The 25,855-nt window shown below is 36.6% G+C and overlaps 1 protein-coding gene across 1 annotated transcript; it reads left to right on the plus strand.

Annotated features, from left to right (window-relative positions):
- The first annotated feature begins 306 nt into the window (after nt 1-306).
- Nucleotides 307-21,207, plus strand: EloB (transcription elongation factor elongin B). Its single transcript, XM_081756065.1, has 4 exons — nt 307-462; nt 10,485-10,578; nt 19,599-19,743; nt 21,021-21,207. The coding sequence occupies exons 1-4, from the start codon at nt 460-462 to the stop codon at nt 21,130-21,132; spliced, it is 354 nt and encodes a 117-aa protein (XP_081612191.1). The 5' UTR covers nt 307-459; the 3' UTR covers nt 21,133-21,207.
- The last annotated feature ends 4,648 nt before the right edge of the window (nt 21,208-25,855 follow it).

Genomic DNA, 25,855 nt, shown 5'->3' on the forward strand with positions numbered 1-25,855 from the left:
CTAACATTACAAAGTTAATCTTCGAAACTTAAATGGACCCCTTCGCGCATTGCGGGCCCGTCAGTTATGTAACTCTGAAAAAGAAAATGACAATAATTATGCAGATTATTGCATTTTACAACGTAAATTTTGCACTGCGATGACACAAACCGCTATAGAATGAGGCCCCAGAACATTGGAAAGTAATTATGTAATAATTTTACGCTCTTTAGTTTCACCATGGTTTAAGCCTTTATTCTTAGAATACATATTAATCAGAAAAGAAAAACATACAGTTTAACGGTTCTTGTTTTAAATAAGTTAATTGTTGTATATTCTGTGCAAGGAGATGGAAACACTGTTCTCACCAACCTTACGTCTGCTTTCTCAGGTAATTGGTCAAGGAATACAGTAACTGTTGTTTAAGGAATCTGAAAATTTTTCTTCATTTTGGTGGAAGTCCACACAAGAACTTTTGTAATGGTACGTATTGTTAATTTTGTAAATTATGCAGCAAAGATATTTTGTTTTTCCATGTATAAAATACATATTTAATATATTTTTAAAAATAACGTACGTTCAATTTAGTGTGATATTCACGTTGTTGATATGTTAGGCTTAAGCGGAACAATTGTTTGTACAGTGATATATTTTTCAGTTGTCTTGTAAAGCAAGTAAATTAAACTTCTTTATACTGTCAGATGATATATTACATGTGTAATTGATGTATTGTTTCAAAACCAATTTTCCCGTGTAACAAGTTACATACTAGGCATACAACGCTAATTACAGAAATTTTGTTGTAGGTTATTACGATGGTATCTATAATTATGATCTTCAAAATCTATTGTTAACAAAGAAGTAATTTCAGAAATCAGGGCAAGAATATGATATTGAAACCCAATTTAGAAACAAACTCATGTGCAATAATTGGGAAGATAGTATGAATAATGTCAATAGGATACCCGGTGGACGTGCAGTTCCATAAAATGTCATCCACTCAAAGAAATAAAAACTTAATATACGCTCCAGCTGCGCATGACCAGTTCAAATGAGGACATTTGTACTGTATATATCGGGACCAAATGAAAATCTAAGAAAGTACATAAAATTAGGTTCATTTGATTACGCTTGGTTAGATTAGATTACGTTACATTTTGTCACGTTCCATTAGGATAATACGTCGTCCGGATGTATAGCATAGAAACTACAGTACAAAAAAACACAAATCATCCTATGCTAGGTGGCGACTAAAAGGCACGAATGCTATCCAACCGAGTCCGTACAGAGCGAAACCGGTGGGCCCACGGAAGAACCCCCGCGGGTGCGTTCGAAGGGAGCAGGCGCGTCACCGACGGAGGGTACGCGCGTAAGTGAAGGTAGTGGAAACAGATGGTTTTTGGCAATGATACGAGTTTCAGTAACAATAGCCATGGTTTCATACCAGTAACATTCCACTTGTAAACACAATGCAGCTTTTGTACACTGTTCAGAAATTCACCCCCATAGTGGCCACCTTACGATAAGTTGGTTTGGTTCTTTTGTGGGGTTAAGTGCCGTATCGCCGGACCAATTTTAGGAAATTGACCGGGTCAATTGGAGAATTTATTTAAGTTTGTGAGGAAGAATGAGTACAAGGCAGGTAAGACTCGCAAATAGTGTGTTCTACTACTTTTAGCTTAGTGTTTTAGGTACAATTCGGCAAAGTTGGAGAATCCCACATCAACATTTGGATTCTCCTCTGAAATAGAATCAATCTTCTTTTTCACACGCACTTCGTTCCCACTATCATCCGTTGATTTTTGCATGACATGGCTAAAGAAATCACTTTATCATGTCCACTGGTAGGTATCTTCCAGAATTTAATAGAGGGGTTTTTCAAATTCAATTTGATTTAATCAATTCTGTCACTTTACGGATATTTTAAATTTTTCTTTCAGTTGTGTTCTGCTCTCACTTGCTACTGCATTTGCTATTCGTGCTCTTCAGAAATGTTTAATGCGTTTGTTCTGATAACTAATATTTTTTTATTTTCCTCATTTTCTTTCGGGGATATATACACTCATGTCGAAAATGATTGTCGCATACCTATAACTGTCTTCTTGTAAGAATATAATTTGGTAATGATTTTGCAGGGTACTTTTAATACTGATATTATGTGTATAATTGGGAAATGTACCGTATATTTGTGGAAAATTTCATAGGAAAAGAATTATAAATACGAAAATTAAAATGAGTAAAACAAAATGTTGCTAGATTGACAAGAAAGTTTTATTTTTGTTTTATTGTTGTTATTTACTGCTCTTTTGACATGAAATTTTCCACATACATGTATTTGCCTATTATACACATTAAATTATGAGAAATACCGGACAAATTCGTTATCAAATTATATTCCTACATATGTCCTCGTACTACATGCACACGATACGTCGGTGCCTACGACAGTATTATCAAAATTATTTTGTATTGCCTTCTCATTGCTACAGAGTTGTGCCCGGCTGTTGACTGCGCCTAAGTTCGATCTTCAGTTGTCGTCAGATGCCAAACAACAAATATGTCCCCAGAAATACCAGCTTTTGAAGAACAGTTTTAATGTTTTGTGTACGGATGGTTCCATAGAACTGTGCTGATTGTGCCTTCGTCATGGAAAAGGGCAGCTCATTTAGCGGATAAACTGACTTTCAGAGCGTGTAGAATGTCTTTAGTAAACACACCTTTGTACATAATATATTATTCTTGATAGATGCCATCAGCTACTACAACAGGACTGTGTCGTGGTTGTCTGATGGGCGCCTGGACATGTCGATATTCGAGAAAACAACAACATTAATACAAGTTGAAGTAATTCTGACGCGGTTGCACATCGCACGTTAGTCTTCCACATTCCTGTTTAGTGCGTGGCGGTAACTTTCCGTATTGTTAAGACTGTATTGTTCTCCTGAGTATTGATATTCTTGTAGTGTACTAAATACTCAGCTTATAGAACGTTTTGGACTGTCTGAAAAATATTAGATTTTGGGGAATAACCGTGTGCATTTATTCGTCTGATTGAAATAGTTAATGTCCCCTAAGCAGGGTTTGCCCAAGTGGGCCCAGCCCGAAAAAAACCACCGGGTTTTTTCGGGTTGGACCCACCTGAAAAAACCCATCTTAAAACCCACCTGGGTTTTTGACTTTTTTGTTAGTGTACTATTGGTACAACTAAGGTGATCACATTGAAAGTTATTTTTATCAGATTTTAAACTTTCTTTGGGCGAATTATATGCTTTCATGTTAAGATAGACAACAATATTCAACATAAGACCTTTATAAAGCTCTAAATGCACTGAATGAATGAATAAATAAATAAATAAATAGAAAGAATCTCACCTTAGCTTGAGATAATTGTAGAACAAATTAATGTGGATTATGCTTATAGCCTATTTGAAGTAAAGTAGGCGATTTTATATTTTAGAAAATACTTTCCGTGAATAGTGTGTTTCCTGACTCGGCACCGCCGAGGGACGTTATCCCTCATACGTCGACGGGTTTAAGGTCATAGGTGCCGGTACTAACAGTAAATATGTAAATGCATTAGTAAAACTATTAGTATTATTTCTTACCTTTGATGGTAACAAAAGTATTCAGTAAACTTTGGTTTTCCAACAACAGTTAAGTTCAGTCATTCGTTGCTACCCTTCAAATAAGCATTCTGTAGAATCAACACTATCAATAACGTAAAAATTCTTGTCAAAATAAAGAAGCTTAATGCTTGGAGCTCCGAAGACTACGTAATGCTTACTATTTCAAGTGCTGCATTCAAACTTCAGTATTAATGGAAGTTTCGATGTACAGTAAAGCAAGCTGCATTTTCAGGGAAAACCCGTCGTGAAAGAAGTGTTCCGGAAATTCCCGCAATTGAGCCCACAAAGCATCGAAAGTGAATACTTCAACAATAAATCTATTTATTTTACGCTGGAGGATATTTCATTTCATTTTAGACATTTTGAAACATTTACTTTATAAAATATGAATTATAGGCCTATCTTTGTTAATTGTTTTAAATTAATTTTCGGAAAAGAACGGTCTTGCAACAAGTGCTCGGGTAATTCCCGTAATTGAATGCACAAAGCATAGAAAGTAAACTTCAACAGTAAGACCATTTATTTTACGTTGAAAAATATTTAAGACATTTTGATGAATTATGTCTTTGTTTTAAATTAATATAGCTATTTGGTATTCATATTTGGCGAACGTCACTGAGGCTCCTAGGATGACTCTTATCTACATTTGTTAGTTTGTCTGCCTTTACCACACAGTGTTCAACTTTCGGTCTTCTAAATTTTCAGGATACAAACCAGACACACTATAAATTTTTTGTTTAGATTTTGGCAGCATACCAACGTAAAATTACAAAATGGTGCGCTTTTTTTTTTAAAAAAAAATAGCTGATATCCATAGGCGTTTCTGGCGGAGGGGACGGGGGGTCGCGTCCCTCCCCAATATTTTGAAGTACAAAATATTCAATATTTCATTCTAATTTAATTTATTTACTAACGACAGAATAACAAACAAATAAATAAATAATTATATTTGGAATAGGCCTATATTATTCAGGCTGTGGAACGATTATATCAGAGATCTTGATATACCTTAGGGGATCCGTGAAGGTAAGCAAAAAGTTAAGAAATGGAATCGAAGATAATAAATAGGTTGGGATAGGTAGCATCACTTTCTTCGATGTCCCCCCCAAATTTTACATGCCAGAGACGCCAGTGCTGATATCCACTGGCGAAAATCCCGGGGGGGTGATGGGGACATATCCCCTACAATCTGGGAACTGTCCCCCTCAATAATCAGATTGGAAATGTGTCTTTTAGGAAGAAATGTGATGATTTGTGTCCAACTGTCACAAAGGAAAGTGAGATGAAATTGATACCTCCCTGAATAATCCTCAAATCTGACCGCCTCTCAATGTTGAAGACAACTCTGCTCCCCTACCCATGTTGTCCCGGAGTCCCACACAGGGGACATAAAATATGACGATATTATTATTGCTTTACAACTTTAAAATCAGACTGGCAACATTGAAAACTGTTTACAGGGAATGATCATATTTGGATCATCCCTTGTTAACAGTTTTCTATGTTGCCGGTCGGATTTTAAAGTTATAAAGCAATAATAATGTCGTCATATATTATGTCCCCTGTGGAGTACGCCGGGACCGACATGGGTAATCCTCCTCAGCATTGTTTTTCGCCTTCATAAACATTTTGTACATCGCATATATATATATATATATATATATACCGTCTTACCCGTCCCCCCAATGTTGAAGACAAATTTGCGCCGCTGCTGATATCCACGCTACAAAGCGCAATTTTAGGTCTTTCAAGTTGAAATTTTCAAAGTAGAAGGACGAGAGACTAAATTAGCTGTATATATTTTTGCGGCATAAAATTTCAAAATGGTGTCCATTTTTAAAAATAGCGGGTATCCATGCTACAAGGTGCAATTTTTGGACTTTTTAAGTTGATATTTTGAGGGTAGAAGCACAAGACATTCTAAATTTGCTGTATAGATTTTTTCGGCTATCCAATATAAAATTTCAAAATGGCGGCAATTTTTTCAAAAGAGCAGTGAATAGAAAGTTGTTGCAAGTTGTGACAATGACACTCATGAAATATTAATCATATTTTAACATTTTACCCCAAAGAGATTGAAATATTTCGAAAATACCCGAAAAAACCCACATGGGCCCAGGTGGGTTGGGTTTTTTCAAACCCTGCCCCTAAGACTCGTTTCTATCTTTTACGTGTATTATAGATGTTTTCTTGTGGTTATTCTTACAGCTTTTTTCGCGAGGGTAGTAGAGTTAAGAGCTACTTACAAAATACTGGGTGATTTGTGATCATCCCGAAGCCCAAATGAAGACTTTTTGAAACTATTCCTATTCATATTATACTCAGCGTTTCAAGTTCTGTGACATTTTTTAAGTATTCTTCGCGGTGAAGAATAAAATCAAATTTAAAGAAAAATGTCAAACACATTCTTGAATAAAAGAAGAAACTTTCTGCAGCTTTTGACGGTAATTCCTCTGCGTTAGGATGTGTAGTCCAGTAAAACCTTTGGACAACAATTGAAGATAGTAATCGTTGTCAGATCATCTGTCATTGAAACAGAACGTGAAAATTATATTTGCGATTTTTATTGAAATTCTGCATGATATTGTACCAAGATTTACATTAATTCCTTTATCAGTATTTCAGTGATGTTTTTTCTGAACTAGGCCGATAATAATACAAATCCAGTTTAATATATAGGGCTACATATATTTTTACCCCAAATTAACTAAGCGAGACTCACTTCTACTCACCATGCCGATCTGATTTTCCGAGGCCTGAAGTTTTTAGGGGTGGAATTCGTAGCTTTGATGTAAAAAGCTAGAGATACATTTGAATTCGTGATTTAGAAGTGTAAAATTTCTGGGTTATTATTGTTAAGTATATCTTTAAGCCAGAGGTTGACGATTTGTTTTTCACTCCGCGTGGGCATTTTTTTCTTTAATTTAGTACGACTAAAGAGGTATTTCTTTTAGTATACTCTAAAGTGGAAGGTGAAAAAAAGGGTTAAACTTCTAGTCCCCTGATATACAAAGGTAAGTAAAAAAAAATTATCCGCAATTTTCACTGTTCATACTGCTCTCTGTCCTCGTTTATATTATCGATATGCTGTTGTGGTCTTGCTGTGAAAGTTTCCTTCTAATTCCTCCGTTTGTCTTTCTTTTGTTGCTTATAGATCATGGCCGCTCCATGAAAAGTTTGCACTAAAGAGGAACAACGACCAGTGATCCAGTTTTTGTAGTCGGAAGACGTATCAGGAACCATGACTAATTTCCAGACAATGTGCCACTTGATCAGTAGTCACTTGCAGAACCATGAACCATGTCACGTGCACGCTCAATGTTGTTGTTATTTATGGCCGTAGATGATCGTCCGACTCCTCCTTGCTTGTGCGGTCATTTTTGAATTTTTCAATCCATTCGTAGACAGCCTGTTGCACCAAGACACCGTTCCCGTATTGTGCCTAAAGTTTTTGATGCATTGTGGCCCCTGATACACCTTCCGACCACTGCGTGTTGTTCCTGTTTGGTGCAAACTTCTAATAGAGCGGCCATGATATATTTGCAACAAAAGGAAGACAAATGGAGGAATTAGGATCAAACTTTCACAGCATGACCACTACAGCATAACAATAAAATAAATGAGGACAGTGATCAGTATGAACGATGTAGGAATAGTTATGTCAACATTGCAGATAATTTTTGGCTTACCCTCGTATATAGTTTTTGAAAGTTAAAAATAATGATAGGAAACTTTACAATGTAACTGCAGTATGCACTCAAAACAAAAAAAAAAAAAAAAAAAAAAAAAAAAAAAAAAAAGCACCTCCTTGTCACTTATTCTCCGTCACATTAGAAAGAAAAAGGGGAAGACAAAATAAGTTAGTGGTTTGCTTTTATTCAAAAGTATCAATAGCTTAACTCATCATCCAACAGGTTACACAAAAATATACTTTTAAATAAAATATTTTTAAAAAAAACACGCAACGTTCTTGTTTCACACTATCAATAATAAAAATACCTTGAAAATACTCTGTTCTGAATATCATTCCTGCGTTTGCAGATTACTATAAATATTTATATTGGCAACACTGCAAATCGGTGCAGTGTGTGATGACGCTGATAGATCGTGACAGTAAAGACGTAATCGAGTGTTTCCGTTAGTTTGCGTGCGACCTTGCGGAACTTGTGAGAGCCGCATTTGAATCGAAGAAGAGGTTAAGGGAGCCTACTGACTAACAATGCCTTATAGAGGAGGCATTCAGCCCGGAGCTTTATCCCGTACTTTTTTCATATCTCGGTCAAGTATGCCTCGTACAGATTCGAATACAGAAAAAGTGACTGAGTCAAATGTAAGCATAATAGTAGATAATATATTAGTTAATAGTACCGTAAGTGGCCAAACGGCATGTAACACTGGAAAAATATCACGAATAATAATTTTTGGCATTCAGGACATGGTTGTCTTTTTCCAGTATTTTAAATACGATCCAAAGTAATAAGTAGCAGGAAAGAGCCACAATTTTGTGTCAAAGTATAAAGTAGTGTAATACATCACTCAGTTCAGTGGATTTGCGTAGGTGTCGACAACACTGTAATGATTTTATTTAAAGAAAATAGTAAGTAAAATATATACTGTCTGAATAAAATATATATTTATACTTTAGAAGTTGAAGCTAGAAAATGTGTATAAAATGGAGAAAAAAATCACATTTCGCCATATTTTAATACAAAATGGTTACTCACAATTTTTGTTAACAAAATGGCGCACGTAGTAGTAGTCATTATTTGAAGATCATTGCTATTTGGGTATTAGTAACAGTACGAAAAGAGAAAAGCGTATATTTGTTCGTTTCCAGAACGAAAGTAGATTAGATGTCGGATAAATTCGATTGTTTTAATTTGCTGTCGGATATGAATTAAATTATTTTAGTTGATCCATTTTTCTGATCCGCCTTCGAAATCGATGAACCGGGCTGAGTTGTTAAATATATCAGCCTTGGCTGAAAAATTAAATAGTAATTATTATGATGTTGATTCTTGGTCGATTATATATAATTTGTATTTTTTATCCTATACTGTTCTAATGCTTTGGCATGCAATATGTTTGAAAGAAAACACTTTTCTCTGAGCAAAATTCAACTTATAAATCGTGTAATAACAGTAAATAAAAGTGTGAGCCTGCGGGGGATTAATGATTCGCGCTTATCTCAGATGCTAGAGGTCCCTGGTTCCATTCTAGCTGCCCGTTTTGTGGGGGGGAGGTACTCGGGGTTCTTCCGTTTTCTCTTGTTTTCTTCATTCCACCATTTTGTTCATTATTACCACCTCCTTTAGTCGTGGAGTATAATCGTAGAACGCTAAATTTAAGAAGAAATAAAAATCTTATACCGTAAAACATCTGTGCGAACGGTTTCATGGTACTCCTCAGTTCTTGGTGCATCTCTAGGAAAAATTATTGCTGCGTAAAACGCAGGTATGAAATTCTCAGTTGTGTTTCATTATTTTCGAAAAGAGCGTTTCTTATGCGCCATTCAGAGCAAAGTTCTTTCCATTACAATTAAAAAAGAAAAAAATGCAAACTACCATGCTCAAGAACATAGAAGGTAATAAAAAGCAGAGCAAAGAGTTTTGACGTGCTATTTTCAGCTGAGAAATATGACATGATGACTATGACCCAATAACATGATCGTGTCGTATTCCTCAGCTGAAATAACATGCCCGAAACTCATTACTCTTTAATTCTTAGTACGAGGGCTAGTCAAGAAAGACTTGGACTGATTTTTTTTTCTAGGCAATTTATTATTACTCAGCAACAGGCACATGATCCTTTTCAAAGTAGTCTCCGCCCATTTGAATGCACTTTTTCATTCGAGTCTTCCAGTCCTCAAACACGTGTCGCAGGCCATTCTTTGAGAGGTCCTTCAAAACCGCCTCCGATGCCTTCAGAACCTCGGAATTATCGGAGAAGCGGCGTCCACGCAGTCTGGATTTTAGGGCAGGGAATAGAAAAAAGTCGCACGGTGCGGTAGGCGTCTCCACCATCCTCAAACCTTTGCAACAGCTCCCTGCAAGTCTCCACTCGAACGGCCTTCTGCTCTGGTGTCAGGAGTCGCGGAATCCATCGCGCACACACTCGGCTCATGTGGAGGTGGTCATGCAAAATTTTGAAGGCACTGCCATGAGATATGCGTAGTGCGGCTGCCAGATCGTCGATACTGATGCGGCGATCTTCTCTAACAATGACTGCTGCCGTGTTAATGTTCACCTCAGTAACAGCTGACACTGATACACCTGGTCCACCAGCTTTCGTGATTGTCATTCGGCCCTCTTTAAACTCTTTGAACCACCAGAACACGGTACTTCGTGGCAGAGCGTCATCTTTGTAGGCTGCTCTCAACATTCCTAGAGTTTCTGTTGCACTTTTCCCCAGGCGATAGCAGAACCGTATAGCTGCAAATTGTTCATCTCGTAATGACTCCATTTCTTCTACAGGCGACTTCTAGAGGCGGCGCAGAACATCACCTGCAATAAAAAGTCGTGGTTACCAAACATGCAATGATTCCTTAACAACATTTTATATATATGCACAGCAAGACCCACCCTACTTGTATGCCAAACTATGAAGCTCCAGCGTTAACAGAACTGCCGGGGAAAAAATTCAGTCCAAGTCTTTCTTGACTTGCCCTCGTACTTCTTACGTTTTAAAAACCTGTTTTTTTCACATTTTAATTTTTCTTTTACGATTACTTCCATTCTATTTTTAGAAGATACGGAGTTTACGCTGAGTAAATCTAATATTTTATGTTATCTTGTTAGTGATTTTTTTTTTTTTAACCGTACTGTATACTTCGTATTCGTTGGAATTTTTTGTGTAATGCTTTTCTTTTCTGATTTTTAGGATGTGTTTTTAATGATACGCCGTAAAAAGACTACAATTTTTACTGATGCAAAAGATACAACTCCCGTCTACGAGCTCAAGAAAATGATCGAAGGTGGGTATTAAAAAACTAATTTTAATATGAATATAAGGAGTAGTAAAAATGTTTTTATTTATCTAGAGCATAAGGTTCAACAGTCAAAGGTCACATTTAAGAGCACGGCAGATATTGGACGTACAGGTAATGCATATAACTGCAATACAAGTGTAAATAGTTAAATCTTAAAATATTGGCATACGGCCATCGTTGAGACTTGTATGTCACATGACGAAAACAGTTGAAGCGTCGAACATACTTTCTTGCACTGGTATAGATCGTTAGTTTGTTCAGTACTGCGTTCCGTGTGTAATTTGGCAGCCGCAAAAATGAAGGTGCAGCAAATCTAATTCGGGAACTTTTACTTCATGAGTTTGACCTGGCCCGAACTCCGTGGAAACAGCCTATGCGAAAATTGATGGGCGAGTTGATTACAACACAGCAACCAAATGGTTCAAGATATTTGGTCGGGTTATAAGAACCTTGCCGACCTGCCAGGGTTAGGTAGGCCGAAAATCACGGATTACGAGGTCGTGCGCCAAATTATAGAGGCCAAGCCGACAGCTAGCAGTCGAGCTCAATATTTCAGTCCGGTACGTGACGTTTGGGCACTGGATGTTTGGGCGCGAAGCCATTTGGGCGCGAGTTAAATTAAAAAGTCATTATGTTAGGCGCTGAGTACTAAGTTCGAATCAAGATATCACAAGGTGTCTACTGTAGTGGAAGTCCTTGAATTATACTGGATTTTGTTTTACATACTAGAAATACTGGAATTTCAAAATTCTAAAAACTGAATTAACAATTAAATTTTGTAAATTTAAGTGTCAGCCAAAGTTAAGTATGCTTTTTATTTGATAACTTTTCAAACCAAAGGTAAGTAGACCAAACTAGATATGATTGACTGCATTACATACATAAGAGCCTATTCCATTAAAAAAATTAAACAGGCCTTCTACTGTAGTTATGCAATAAGTGTGAATGTCAAACACATTTCTAGTGGCTAAATGACCAATATATTTACACTTAACAATATTTTTCACATTTATGGGGGCTGCGGTGGCTCAGTGATAGAGCGTTCACCTCTGATGCTTGAGGTCCCGGGTTCGATCCCAGCCCCCGCCAAGTGAACTTTGTGGTGGACAAACACCGTGTGCGTGGGTTTTCTCGGGGTTCTCCCGTTTCCTCCCACTTTCTTCATTCCACCATTTCATTCATTACTCATCATCACCGTCTCCTTTAGCCTAACCGGCATAACCATGGGACGTAAAACTCAAAGATTTCATTTCAGATTTTATTTTTCACTTTGAAATCGTTCTTTTTATCCTTTCGCTACCTTCTTTAATGCAGGTTAAATGCTTACAATGGGACGAAAAAAAGTGTGTTAAGTTTTGTTTTTTATATTGGAATGTTAATATAAAAAAGTGATACCAGAAATACGGCATACTGCAGTTCCTAAACTCAATGTCTTAGACACCCTGTATTATCATCTTTCCCTCAACTCGATTAGGATTTAGGATTTTTAGATTTCTGGGCTCTCGGCATCTAAGGCCATTTAGCCCGTCACGTTTGAGGGAGCACACTATCCGGGAAAAGGGAAGGAAGGAAGCGGCCTGGACCTATAAATTAGATACCACCCCGGCATTATTAACAGTTCGTCTGATTCCTTCATTTTCTAGCTTTCTTATATAATACAAAAATTAGATCATTAGATCAGAAGTACAAGAATAGTGAACAAGCGAAAAATCAGTCCATGACGAGGTTAGGCAACAAATACCACAAACACATTAAACTATTTAATTTAGAAAATATACAGATAAATGAGGTGAGATAAAAACAGAAGTGTAGGAAATGTATATATCTTGGTTCGCGCTTAGTTTTCAGTGCCTAGCTTACTTTATATGTCGTAAATTGTGATTTTTAATATGTACCTCGCGCCCAAACGGCAGCGCCGAAACGTCCGCGCCCAAACGTCATGTCCCGTCTCAGTCGAAGTGTGGTTTGTCAACTTCACGACTTTGACAAAAATCATTCCGGAGCTGCTTAATTGTGTCTCACGAATTTGTTAGTAAAGGGTCAACATATTTAGAGTAACGTAACTAATTTGTAAGTATACCCTTGCTTTATTATTCAGTTCCCACCAGAGTGTAGTACGCATGGAAACGTCCCAATGGCAAACCTTCGCAGTCACATTAAAATTAAATTTCCCTGTAGTGTATTATTTTATTGCTAACCATAAACTACTTTCTTTTTCTAGTTTTCTTGTTTGTAACTTAGTCTTCTTTATTCGTATGCACTATTTTTTTCGTCAATATCTCAGGGTCCCCACTCGTCCTGGAAATGGCCTTCAAAATGCATTTCTGTTCTTGAAATTTACGGAAATACTGAATGTCAGATTTTCATAATTATAATTAAGATTTTAATTGATTGCTGTTTTTGTTTGCTTTTCTTGTTTTTGTGATGAATAATAATTTGTCATGATCCTGCATGTGTCGGTGCTTGGTGGGCTTTCTTTCTTCCAACAGAGTGGTTGCGTGGGAAAACTTCTCTCTTCTTCTTTCATCCACTAGTCTGTCAACCCATTCTTGGATGCTGTCTTCACTAGCACTATCCTCCAGAAACTGTTCTTTGTATCAGTATCAGTTTTTCATAGATTGGTGTATGATAACATTCCCCATAAAGACCTTACTTCAATCAGCATCACGAAAGAAATGCTGCATCATGTCTTTCATGCAAGGCAGCGCTATATGGCAGAGCTGGAGAAAATAAAGACTGTTGAAACAAAGTCAAGTGCAGGGAAAGAAAAGGAAATTGATAGAAACAAGTGAAGCTTTGGAGACCGAAGCAAATCAGCTTGCACATGAAGCGGATCAGAAGTATTGCTTTGCTTTATTGACAACGTCAAATGCTATCCGTAGAGCAGCTTCGCTAAAGAAGAAAGAGATTATGTCTATAGATGAGGAAATCACCCAACTATATACTTAGTTAAAACACTTGTAATATAATTCCTTTTTTCCCCCTAATTATATCTGTCACAGTGTTACGCAATGAAGATGCTATGTACGAAAATTAGATTTTTATTGTTTGTAAATTTGTTCGATGCATAATTACAATGTCATGTAGAAAGAATGAAAATACATGTGCTGGATGTGGGTAAATCGGGTGGCTATAAGGGAGTTGGGAGGGAAAAAAAACGCTTCTCTTTGTATATTTAATTATTGTGTATTATTACTGTACTTGCATTAATATTCACTGCATACACTATTGTACTTTTAATTTCACTGTTGTGAGTTTTGAACCTACAGTTCCAATCCTGTTACACCTTCCTGTGTCAAAGTCCTGGAAATTTTGGGGGAAAGAGAGTGAGAACGCTGATATCTTCTTACTCGACTCTTACAACACTTCAGACCCGCCACTGGACTTCTGTCTTTGTCTATATCTATTCCTGTATGTATGTATGTGTGTGTATGTATGTACGACTTCTTGCGTTTAACTAACATCTTACTCTTTCTAACGGTAGAATAATGAACTATATAACGTAAATAGGAGCAGCTTCAAAAACTTGGTTAATACTTCGCTATGAACGTAAACATTAAAATAAATCACTATTAACACTTCCCCTTGTTAACAAAGTTTTTGATACAACTAATTCGAAAAGTAAAAGGAAAATGACCCTAACTGAACCTAATATAGTAATCCAATCTTCTCACGAAAAAGACTAACCTAATTCTTGATAATAGTTTCTTCATCAGATCTGCTGTACACGTAACTCTCCTTCATATGTTTCGTTCTTTTGTGAAGTCAAGAATTTTTTTAACAATTTCCCAGCATCGGAGTGGTCAACACGAATAGCAGGTATATTCTTTAAGTGTGAAATTTCGGAAATCAATCTCTTTAACCAATTTACTTCTTTCGCTGCCAATAATTCTGCTTTTGTAGCCGACGTAATAACTATACTTTGTCTCTGACTAATTCGACAAATTACACCTTGTGCATGTAACAGTCCTGTAGTTGAGCATCCTGTGTTCTTACAATCACTGAAGCCCGAGTCACTATAACACTCCAGAACTCAGGCTTACACTCTGAATGATACAGGATACCTAAACCAATTATTTCTGCTAAATAGCTAAATACTCTTTTCAGTATGAACGTCTATTCCTGATGGATTTTTAGTGATCTGGAGAGAACATCTATGCTAATAGCTAAATCTGGTCTAGTTCCAAACGGGATACATAAGTACTCTCACCGCCTGACGATAAGGAAATGGTACTGATATTTTCTTATCTTCTTGAAGGGAATCTGAATTCTTCATCATTGGAATTCCAACAACTCTACATCTGTCAGAATTGGAACGTCGAAGAATTTTCAGAGTATATGCTTGTAGATTTATCTTAATGTCGCGATTGTTCTGTCTATCTGTTTCTATGGCTAAGCAATAAGTCGCATTTTTGAAGGTGATCTTGAACTCTTCACTCTGCTAGACATTCTTCACCTTCTTAATTACTTGAGGTTGGTACTAGTCCACTATCAACATACAAAGCAATAGGTAATTGGAACCTATTATACAGGCATAACTCACTGCACACCACATAGTAACCTTGGTACTATGCAGTGGTGTTCCATGCAACAGTTGTCGATTTTGTCCATCCCAGAATCGACAGTTCTGTTTGTTGACATAATCACTGAAGTGGAAATGAGTTTCGTTGAACGTATTAAGATGTTGCATGCACAAAGTCATCACCTTTGCTGATTAGCCAATCACAGAATGTGGTTCGTTGAACCTTATCATGGTTGAACAATTATGTAAAACCTGTAGCTTGTATGGATACAGTTGGAAGTCCTTTTTAAGGATTCGCTGCACACTGGTCCTTGGAATATGCATTTGACGACACAATTACCAAGTTTACACTTTCGGACTTTTCGTCCATGGCATTGGACACACGTTCAGTGCACTATGCGTGTGAAGCTCGAGTTCTCCCAGGCAGGGTTGGCAAAAACCATGGTTTTTATTAAAAAAACCAAATAAACCGGTTTTTTTGGTTTAAACCAGGTTTTTATGGTTTAAATAATTTGCTCTATATATTCATATCATATATGGACAGAAATAAGTTTGTTTCGCCTTGATGTTATTATGCGACAACCGAGTTATGCTGGAAGGGGTCACATAAGCTTAAAGCGGAATAAAAACCGCTTCTCGAGTTACATCCGAGAGAAATTGTCCTCCATTTGAACTCGGAACCAGGACTAATTGGCCACAAATGCGATACGTCTGCCGACTCACTCACGAAGGAATTCTGATAAAAAAAACGTTGTACTGATCTCTGTCAAGAGTCATTTCAGAAGGACAAAAAGATAAACAGTTACACAACTGAAATCATTACACAGAATTACACATGAACAATTTCAAAGTACTACGAAGTACAGAAGAACTAATTTAGTTCAAGTTAGTTAATAACGACTTTTATTGGTCCAAATTAAAGAAATACACCGACTTAATCTGCATATCAATAAGAAAAGTGAATAAAGATACGAATTATTTGAGTCCACTTTGGCTCAGACTCATTTATACATAAATAGATACCAAAGATACTTATTTCACTAAATGCCTCTCGTGAGGTCTGTATGACCCCCCCCCCCCACACACACACACACACACAAAGTACGGCATTTTCGATGTATTTTATCAATAGTAAACATTGAAACGAAACAATATTTAGAATTTTTCTTCGATTGCAATTACCTAACAATAATAACTACAAAAAAAATCACAAAATAAACGTTTATAAACTTATTTTAAACAAAAGTTGCTTTTGTAGTATAATCTTTTTGAGTAATGAATGGGGAATTTAGGTCTGAATATAATACGAATAATATACGGGAGTGAAACGTGATAACGCACAAATGTGTGTTCATGTAGATTTTACAAACACTTACACTTTTACGAACATTTTTTGTTTTTTTGGTTTAAACCAGTTGGTTTTTTTGAAAAAACCAGCTGGTTTAAACCTTGGTTTAAACCATGGTTTAAACCACCTTGGTTTAAACCAGCCAACCCTGCTCCCAGGGGACTGTTTTTTGTTCGCGTTTGCGGTCTCACGAAAGTTGTGAACAGCACGTAGTATGGCCTTTCAGGATGGTGCTACCCGTTTCTTAAGATATTGTTTGAAACACAGTTGTGCTGTGGTGATGGTGCTTTCACTACTGAAGAACGTCTCCACGACGTACGAAATTTCTATGGTGTTCCATATTACGATTATTCCCTGCAACAATGAAAGAAACATGTATCAATAACTCCATCCTTACACTTCCTGATAAGTTATATGGAAAACGTGCATGACTTGTTGCTCGTAGTATTGAAAACATAAATATGTCGCATCAGTATGGCCCACTCTGTATTATACGTGCAATTGAGCAAAATTTTTCTCAGGGGTTATTTTGATTTGGTATGGAACCATGTGAAATTAAAAAGCCCCGTAAGTCGAAAATTAAGGCCACCCGTATATAGATATAGTTGTAGGAAAGGAATCTGCAAGCGACCATGGAGGACAAATTACTTCCAGAAAATAATAATAATATGATACATTGAAACTTCTCAGTAGCGGATACAGAGAGGAATAGGCCAGTGGTTCTCAATCTAATTCTTATCACGATCCCCATTTCATCACATCATCTTGCCAGTGATCCCCTTATAATTTCTGCTTTGTAATAAGCTTCTGTGGGATTTGTAATATATCTATTGCGGAGTTCTCATGTTATCTATCTATTTCCATAATAGTAGAATCCATTTCTTGCATATAATCAGGGCATAAAATTTCAGGTCGCCATTGCGACTAAAAATTTAGTATTCAGTAGGAATGATTTCTGCCTAAACTCATAGGGCTGCGAAGTTTCTGTTTCGCACGAGTGAGAGAAAACACGGAATGTGAAGTCTCTACAACGGAAATTTTATGTCCTGATGTAATCTATTACTTTATCAAACTAAAGGCAGTGGGAGCTCTTTTAATGTGTACGTGAGAGATACTGGCGACTATCATTTTTGGATTGCCTTGGGAGTGCGTCTGACTTTGAAATTTTGTGACCTGATATAATGGATACAGTAACTTCCCTAAAAGCGAATGGATTAAAACCAAATGTGGTGAGTTCATTCATATTACAAATATCGAATCCGATTCGTCATACTGTTTCAGAATGGAGGCTGTTTGCAAATTTTAAAACTTCATAACTTCCATAAATCTTGGTTATATAATAAGAAAATAAAGTGATTTCTAATTTTGGTTTAAAAAAAAAACTCGGACGTTGTTAAAAAAAAGTGATTGAGTATTGTAATTTTCGAGAGACCGCCACTTTGAGTTACCTTACAGTGTCTTGAATTTGGAATTGTTGTGTATGTGTTCAGTATCACCAAAAACTATTAAAAGCAACTCGTTTACATTTAGAATTTAGGAAACAAATAAAATCCCATACCAAAAATCTACATTCATTGTGGCCATCTTGTCCGAAAAAAGACTTATTCGCTCACACACATGTGCGTGTACAGTCCTGCAAAGAACAACAAAGGACCCTAAACGAAAGCAATTCCTTTTATTGCCACAGAATAATTTGTCCATTGTTGATTTAGCAACAAACGCAACATAGCTACTACGGATTAGTTTTTTGGTTCTGTGATTACCTCGATATCACAGCGTTAAAAAAATAATAAATTATCATTAATTTCATATCGTACCTCTTTCATTTAAGTTGATTTTTAAACAACTCTGCACCTGCGGAAAATATTTAGTAGACCTATTTTTTGTTGTTCTTAACAGTATGTATAAAAATAAGCCTATCAGAACAAAATTCAAAATAATATTTAAAAATATTTTCCGGTATTAGATTCTAATTATATTTATCTCTTCCGCTTATCTTCGCGACTCCCACGAAATCCTCTCGCGACCTCCAGGTTGAGAAACTGCTATAGGCTAATACCGAAATACTGAACTCAGTGTTCGAATTACTGGGATCATAGACGGGAAATCTCCCTCTGTAATGAAACAAAAGTACCACTGGGAGATGTCTGTAAACGGGCGTGTAGTGCAAAATATGATGCTTTGATCATTTTCTTCTCAAATAGAAGTCATACGTGTATAAGGGCCTTAACTCGTTACTGATTATATTAAAAATAACCCAATAAGATCATGACATTGTTGTTACATACTGAAAATGTAAACAGAACTAATCATGATGACTTATGACATCCTTAGGAAAGAGTCAGGAATAGTTGTCTGCCATGTAATCCTGCAAATACAAGTTTCTGATCGAAATTTGTTTGTAACTACTGAATCACTTAAAGAGATCAATTAAAATATTTATTTTCAAATTGCAGAAACTATTTCCTGTCTTATGTGTGTATGAGCTAAGAATAATCCCTGTCCGTTATTAAGAGCTTTCTGGAACACTTGAGGTAAAAGAAGACTGTCCGTACCCGTAAGCGGAGAGTTCTCTGTTATAATTATATACTTGCTTTTTGCCGAGACAGAAAAAGTTTGTCCGTATTGTAGAGGTGGCCGCCTACTGTATAATCGTAGAAGCTCTTTCGTTAAATTTCTCATCAGATAGGGAGGAAATTTGTGGGAAGAAAAGAAAAAGAAACAGAGAAGTAACCATCAGTTTTTACATCTCTCGGCTTTGCCCTGTAGGAGACGGATGCTCAATGAAAGTGAATGAATGTAAAATTAAATTTTTGTGGTCTCCTATCGGGAATCGAACCCGGAACTACCTGCACCAAAGCTACACACGCTAGTCACTGGATCAGCGGGGAGGGCTCTGTCAAAATCCAGTTTGTACCGTATTAGAATTCAGAGTTCAACAAACGAAAATTTGCACTGTGGCGACACCTAATTAGACGCTTCACAGCTGCTTCTGTCCTTTTTCCTTCCTACTTCCTGTACCGAAAGAGCTTATATCTTTCTTTAATGTTAGATGTTGATTTTTTTTTTTAAAGTTTATTTACCAAACTTTCAATATTCCACAAATGAATGAATTGTGATTTACATGCTTTACAGGTATTCTGAAGATAGCTCCACAAAATCAGCAGCTTTTCAACAAAGATAATCAAGTAATGGAAGACGACAAGACTCTCCAGGATTACGGCCTTACTTGTAGTGTGGCCAAAGCACAGTGTCCAGCTACTGTAGGACTTGCCATTCGGTACAGTATCAGTCAATTATTACTCCATTATTGATTTGTGGTTGAATAGTAGTATACTTGAGCTTGTAGTAACTCAGTTTAGGCGAAAATAACAAAATTCCGTAGCCTCACATGCAGAAGTTGAGAATAATAATGGAAACACGTTTCTATCTGTTACCAGTTCTGAGGTAAAAAAAAATGGGAAGTTTTATAAATTGAATGCACCTTGTAGGGTCCCAATCAGTTATGTCTTTTGCTTATTAGCGTGTGCGTATGGCTTTGTTTACTAGACGTGACAGCAGCTGAGTGCTCTCAAGGACGTGACAGCAGCCAGGGACATGGCTTTAGTTTCGATACTGATTTTAGTCGGTCTCAACTCTGTGTATATAAAAGCCGTAGTCAGTTACACCAGAGTTTTTGATATAAAATAGTAATTAATATATTAATAAGCACTAGATGAACCTGTGCTCTCTACGCGCATCATTTACATATGGGCATGAATCTCCTTGTCATTCTGCAGATTATTTGTACATGTTCCTTTACAGACACAAGTGATGGACGTTTTGATAAAAATCGACAAGGGAGATTTTCTCGATAACTTTTTCAATGTCTCGCACTGTTCGCAAGATTTGAGCGTACTTCTGGTTGGAGTTTCTAATTTATGTATGATCAATGTTCTCTTTCTTCTTGCATGCAGTACGTAATAAGCAAATACATTACACAGTTAAATATAATGTCAGTAATATATGGTGTTCATTGGGAAAAACACCAAACAATTAAAATTTATCTTAGCCTGGAGAAATGGTTATCCTTCGTTTTTCATTATCATTTGGCCATGAAACAAACGCCGGAGAGAGATACTAACTCCGTATACAATTGTGTGTTATTGGAATGCTTTTTAAAAGCTTCTAGGGTATAATGCTTTTTAAAATTTCAATACTTTAAGTGTACCCCTAAAAGATGTAATAAAGAAATAATGCCTTTTTTAATATTCAATTGGAACTGAACAGTTGCACAAAATTTACAATCGATCAGTGAAAACGGCATCTTTCTAGAGCTTGTGGTTTCCGAGGTATCATTGCCAAAAGAATTAGCCACAAGCATGTAAACTTCTCTGACCAACATTTTAATAAATCGATACTAAGGTATTACGGTTCTTATTACAATAAACAACGTATAGGAGACCGATTTTTCTCCTAAAATATTTTCATTAAAATTTTTCAGGAAATCAAACATTGGGGTAACTGAGTTACTTCGCTTAGTAGAAGAAGAATTAATAGTATTGTGGTGTTTTTCAGATTGGACAACGGCGAATTTGAACCTTTGGAACTGACCCCGTTTTCGTCTCCTCCTGACCTACCTGATGTGATGAAAACTCAAGAAACAAATGGCCAAGATCAAAGCTCTTGAAGATTCCTTCCGATTCACTTATTGACAATTTGAACAAAATTTTTGTGCTTATATTCAATTCATAAAAGAAAGAAACCAAGCCTGTTCTCAAAATTTAAGCTATTTAGGAAAGTATTATTCAGGAAGTCGCACTTAAAAAGAAAGAAAAACGATGATAAAAGAATGAGAGTAAAATTATTGTGGGAAGTTATAAGTGAAGGAATATTTTTGTTAACTTGCAAGACTAAAAAAAAAAAGTTTAGTTCTTGAGCTCATAAAAGACTGCTGAAATAACTTTTGAGATTTCGTGTTTCTGTGTGGACATCGTTGAGTTACATAGATTTGATCATCTGTTGCTTGTAAATGTAATTTCTAAGTTGTACAGATTTAACTAATGTATAATTTGTATTAGGTCAAAAGAAATGGTTTTGTGAAATCTATTTACTATCATATTTTTTTTGTGTACACAGAATATTGTTAATTTATAGAAACTAAATCATTCTTGTGTATTTATACACAATAAATAGTGTAAAAATTTATCTCACTATTTCAGTTTAATGTAATTATTGCCACTGGCAAGTATTGCCATGACGGAAAGTTCTGTTTGTATAAGTATAATGGCTAACTGTTGCTGGCGCATAGGACACATTTTCTTCCTTTCGTAGTAAGTGCAAAAATGGAATGTATCTTATACGCCGATGCAGATGCAGGGTTATTCAAGCAGCGTACCGGTTTTGGATCGTCTGGCAAATTTTTGTTTCTCGGTTGCCGACATTGTTTTGTATTGTTGCTCTACCCACAAACATTCCGATTGTCGCCTTAGTCTGAATTTCTGGCATTTCTTCAGTTTCTGTCTAGCTATGTACCAGTTTACTATAGTGCAACATGTGCTAATTGTGAATACGTTTTATCAGAACGGATCGCCTCATTTCGGGTAATGCTAACCATCAATGACCCCCGAGGTCATGCGACTTAACTCTTTGTGACTTTTTTCTTTGGGGTAACTCTTAAATCATTGGTGTATGTCAATAAACCCCGTTCCATCCATGAATTAAAGGAGGAAATTCGACGAGTAGTTGGCGAAATCCAAATGGAAACTTGTCAGGCAGTCATAGCGAATTTCACGAACAGAGTTATTGCATGCCAGCGCAGTAGAGGTCATATGCCCGACGTCATTCATCATACTTGAAATCGTAATGTGTGATGAACATGTTTATGAATTTTGTTAGTGTGTTTTGCAAAAATAAAGTTCATAATTTGATGTAACAAAACCGGCGTGCTTTTTGAATAATCTGTTTTAATTTCTGTAGGTATTTTCTGATTCTTCAGTAGTAGAGCATTTACCTCTGGTGTGTGGGATCTCGGGTTCGATCCCAACACGCGCCAAATGGGCTTTGCGGTAGACAAACACCGTGTGCTCGGGGTTCTCGTGTTTTCTCTTATTTTATTCTCATCATCACCGTCTTCTTTAGCCTAACCGGCATAACCGTGGGACGTAAAACTGAAATATTTCATTTCATTTTTCAAGACATCCCATTCACGCCACACACGCTCCAAAATATCTGATGAAATGGACTGGATGGCAGCATTAATACGAACTTAAACTTCTTGAAGGTTTCTAGGCAATGGGGGCATATACATACAATCCTTTACGTAACCCCATAAAAAGAAGTCACAAACTTTCGAGTCAGGCGACCTCGGCGGCCACATATAGAAGACATTATCATCATTTTCCGCTATAAACTTATTCTTTAATAACAACAAAACACAACGAAAGAGAATGAATTTATGTTAGCACATTACGGCATAACTGTACAGAAACATAATAGCTTCCCAAGTGGCCAGCAGAAACACCAACTGGCTGCTAAATATCCAACAATGAACCCAGTGAATTTATGCTTTTTCTGTGTTTGGTTCCATCCATTATTGACGTTGTTGTTCGTTGTTGACATGCACAAAATTATTTGAATTTTTTTTCTTTCAAATGTGACCAGTTTCATTTAAATACGATTATCCAAAGCACGTAATACCATTTTAAAGTATTATAGTATTTTTTTATGGACACGCTCTATTTTCTTTAAAGGTGAATGTGCAGAAATGGGTATGTCTTTATGCGAAAAAGATGGCTTTAAATGTCGGGCAATAGCCTAACAAGCATTGAACCCGGCAACCCTCTTAGCCTTGCAGTGGAAAAGCAAAAAACAAGAAATCCTGAACCAGGGAAGTTGAATTTTAAGTTATTTTTTTTAATCAGAAACGGACCAAGGAAGAAAACTTCATTAAGTTAAATTCTACTAGATTATTAGCGTTTAACAGAGGGAGAGGGGATGTCGTCCAAAAATGATGCATACATTGTAATTCTCAATATTACAACTGAGCACAACTGCTCTTAGCAGAAGTCCAGGTTAAAACATTTTACCAGAGTGACTTGCGTTACTTTATTTCTTTTCTTTTTAAACTGTTACGGTTTTATCTTCTACACCAATTTTATATATTGGGTGTTCTAAAAATGGCGCCCATGAACAACATAGTACTGTTCTACAGGTCAAAGTAAAGCGAAAATGATATATAATGGTATGCTCTACGAGGCCTTCTTCAGAAGAACCGAAAATTTTCACTATGTGGCAACTTCGTAGATTAGCTTTGAACCATTATCATTGCTCTACGAATTCATCAAGCAATTACATCATTGCTACGTTAATAGATGGTGCTAGTCTCAATATATATCAATTTTAACTGCCATCTGGAAAGAATCAATGTAACTATTTGATGATTTGATAGATTACTCTATGGTTCTTTGCAATGTTGCCACATAGTACAATTCGGGTCTCAAGACATGGACCCGAAAGATATACAATTATGTATATTTTTCGCTTTATATTGGCTTATAGAATAGTGCTCTGTAGTCCGTGGGTGCCATTTTTAGAACATCCGACATTTATACAGGGTGTTTCAAAACAACACCGACAACATTTGGGAGGTGACAAAAAGTATAGACCAACCTGGATGCACTAATGCTTCCTTTCGGAATTATAGACTACCGAAAACATGAAAAAAATTAACTTTAAAGGTCTATAGATCCAAAACTATGGGACGTACCGCAGTCGGATCAAGACTTCACTTAGGAAGTATTGTGTGCCCTATTCAAATATCCAAGTTTCAGAATCCTGCGGTATTTCCGCAACAATTTTTATAGAGGAAGTCGGTGAGTACTTCAAATCATATGCCCGTAGCCAAACTACCTCTTGGCTAAGCGGTTAGCGTACGCGCCTTTGGCGCGGGAGACTCGTGTTCGATTCCCGGCGGGAGCTCACGTGGTTCGGATTCCACGTTAATCAGTAGGCTCACGTCTCATATAGCCTTGTTGCTGAACGGGACGTAAGCTCCAAACCGCTACCAGCACTTGACACAAGTGTAGTTGGCGGCTGCACAAACCATTATACAAGATCAACCCTCACGATAGGCCATTCCCTACCACACTATATGTCCTCCAACAGAATTAGATTACAGGACCATTCCTTCGGTAATTATACAATTTATCAGGTTAACAAAGTTATGGTATTCGGAATGTCCGTTGTATGTTATTTTAGTTTAAACTTAAAGATCCTCAGAAAGAAGAGATAAGAGATTTACTATACATTCAGCCCAGAATCAGATGTATAAAAGGTTTCCATATCGTCATATCCTCAATTAATAATCTTTCGATTCTAGAGAGGTTAAACAGTTTGTTTCGAGGTTGCTTCCTTGAGTTTTTCATAATTGTTTGTTCACAGATCATGACTTAGAGACTGCAGCAAATTACCGGTCAGTCACGATTTAAATTGAGTTTTAGAACATCATTCTGTCTCTGGGAGGCCGTGGAAAATTCTCACACATTAAGGACATCATGAACCTTGAATGTTTCGGAACCTCTAGCTTAAGATACTCTTATATATTTCTAATTTTCAATTCTAGCAATTATTACACATAATGCATTTAGGCCCATACATGTAGTTAACCTAAAAATAAAAAATTTAAAAAAATGAAATTATTGACCTAATCGTAGATTAATAAGTTTCTGGAATAAGAAACCAATTTTTAAATGTAAGTATTATATTCAGTTACTTGAAATCAAAAATAAGCTTGCAACTGTTTTGACATGTTGCAAGGTTAGCAAACTAAATAGTTACAAGAATATTCTCATATTTTAAGGCATTGTCTCATGATTGTTTTCAAGTAATAACTTGAATGACTTAGTATTAAATCTACATGTCATCTTGAATTGAAATGAAAACTTTCGTTAGCGTCACTATGCGACGTTCTGCAGACTACAGGTAATGATGTTTTCCAACACACGGTCTCATGCATGGAAAAATGAAATGAAATCTTTAAGTTTTACGTCCCACGATTATGCTGGCTAGGCTAAAGGAGACAGTGATGATGAGAAATGAATGAAATAGTGAATGAAGAAAGTGGAAGGAAACGGGAGAACCGTGAGAAAACTCACGCACACGGTTTTTGTCCAGCACAAAGCTTATTTGGAGCGAGTCTGGGATCGAACCAAGGACCCCCCTGTACCAGAGATGAACGCTCTATTATTGAGCCACCGTGGGTCATGCATGGAATCAAACCAAGGATCACTCACACTAGAGATGAATACTCGTACTGTCGACTTTGCCAATGTGTCCCCATCTTTTGTCCTCTAAGTTAACTAGTTTTACGGGGCATAATACCATTATTCAGGGTGTCTATCGATCACGAAATC

Source organism: Thermobia domestica, chromosome 4, assembly GCF_964235325.1.
Source record: "Thermobia domestica chromosome 4, izTheDome1.hap1.1, whole genome shotgun sequence".
Taxonomy (NCBI): Eukaryota; Metazoa; Arthropoda; class Insecta; order Zygentoma; family Lepismatidae; genus Thermobia; species Thermobia domestica.

Coding starts and splice junctions, on each gene's coding strand:
- EloB (XM_081756065.1), top strand. Junction 10,579..19,598: donor GCTCAAGAAAATGATCGAAG/GTGGGTATTAAA, acceptor CATGCTTTACAG/GTATTCTGAAGATAGCTCCA. Junction 19,744..21,020: donor ACTGTAGGACTTGCCATTCG/GTACAGTATCAG, acceptor GGTGTTTTTCAG/ATTGGACAACGGCGAATTTG.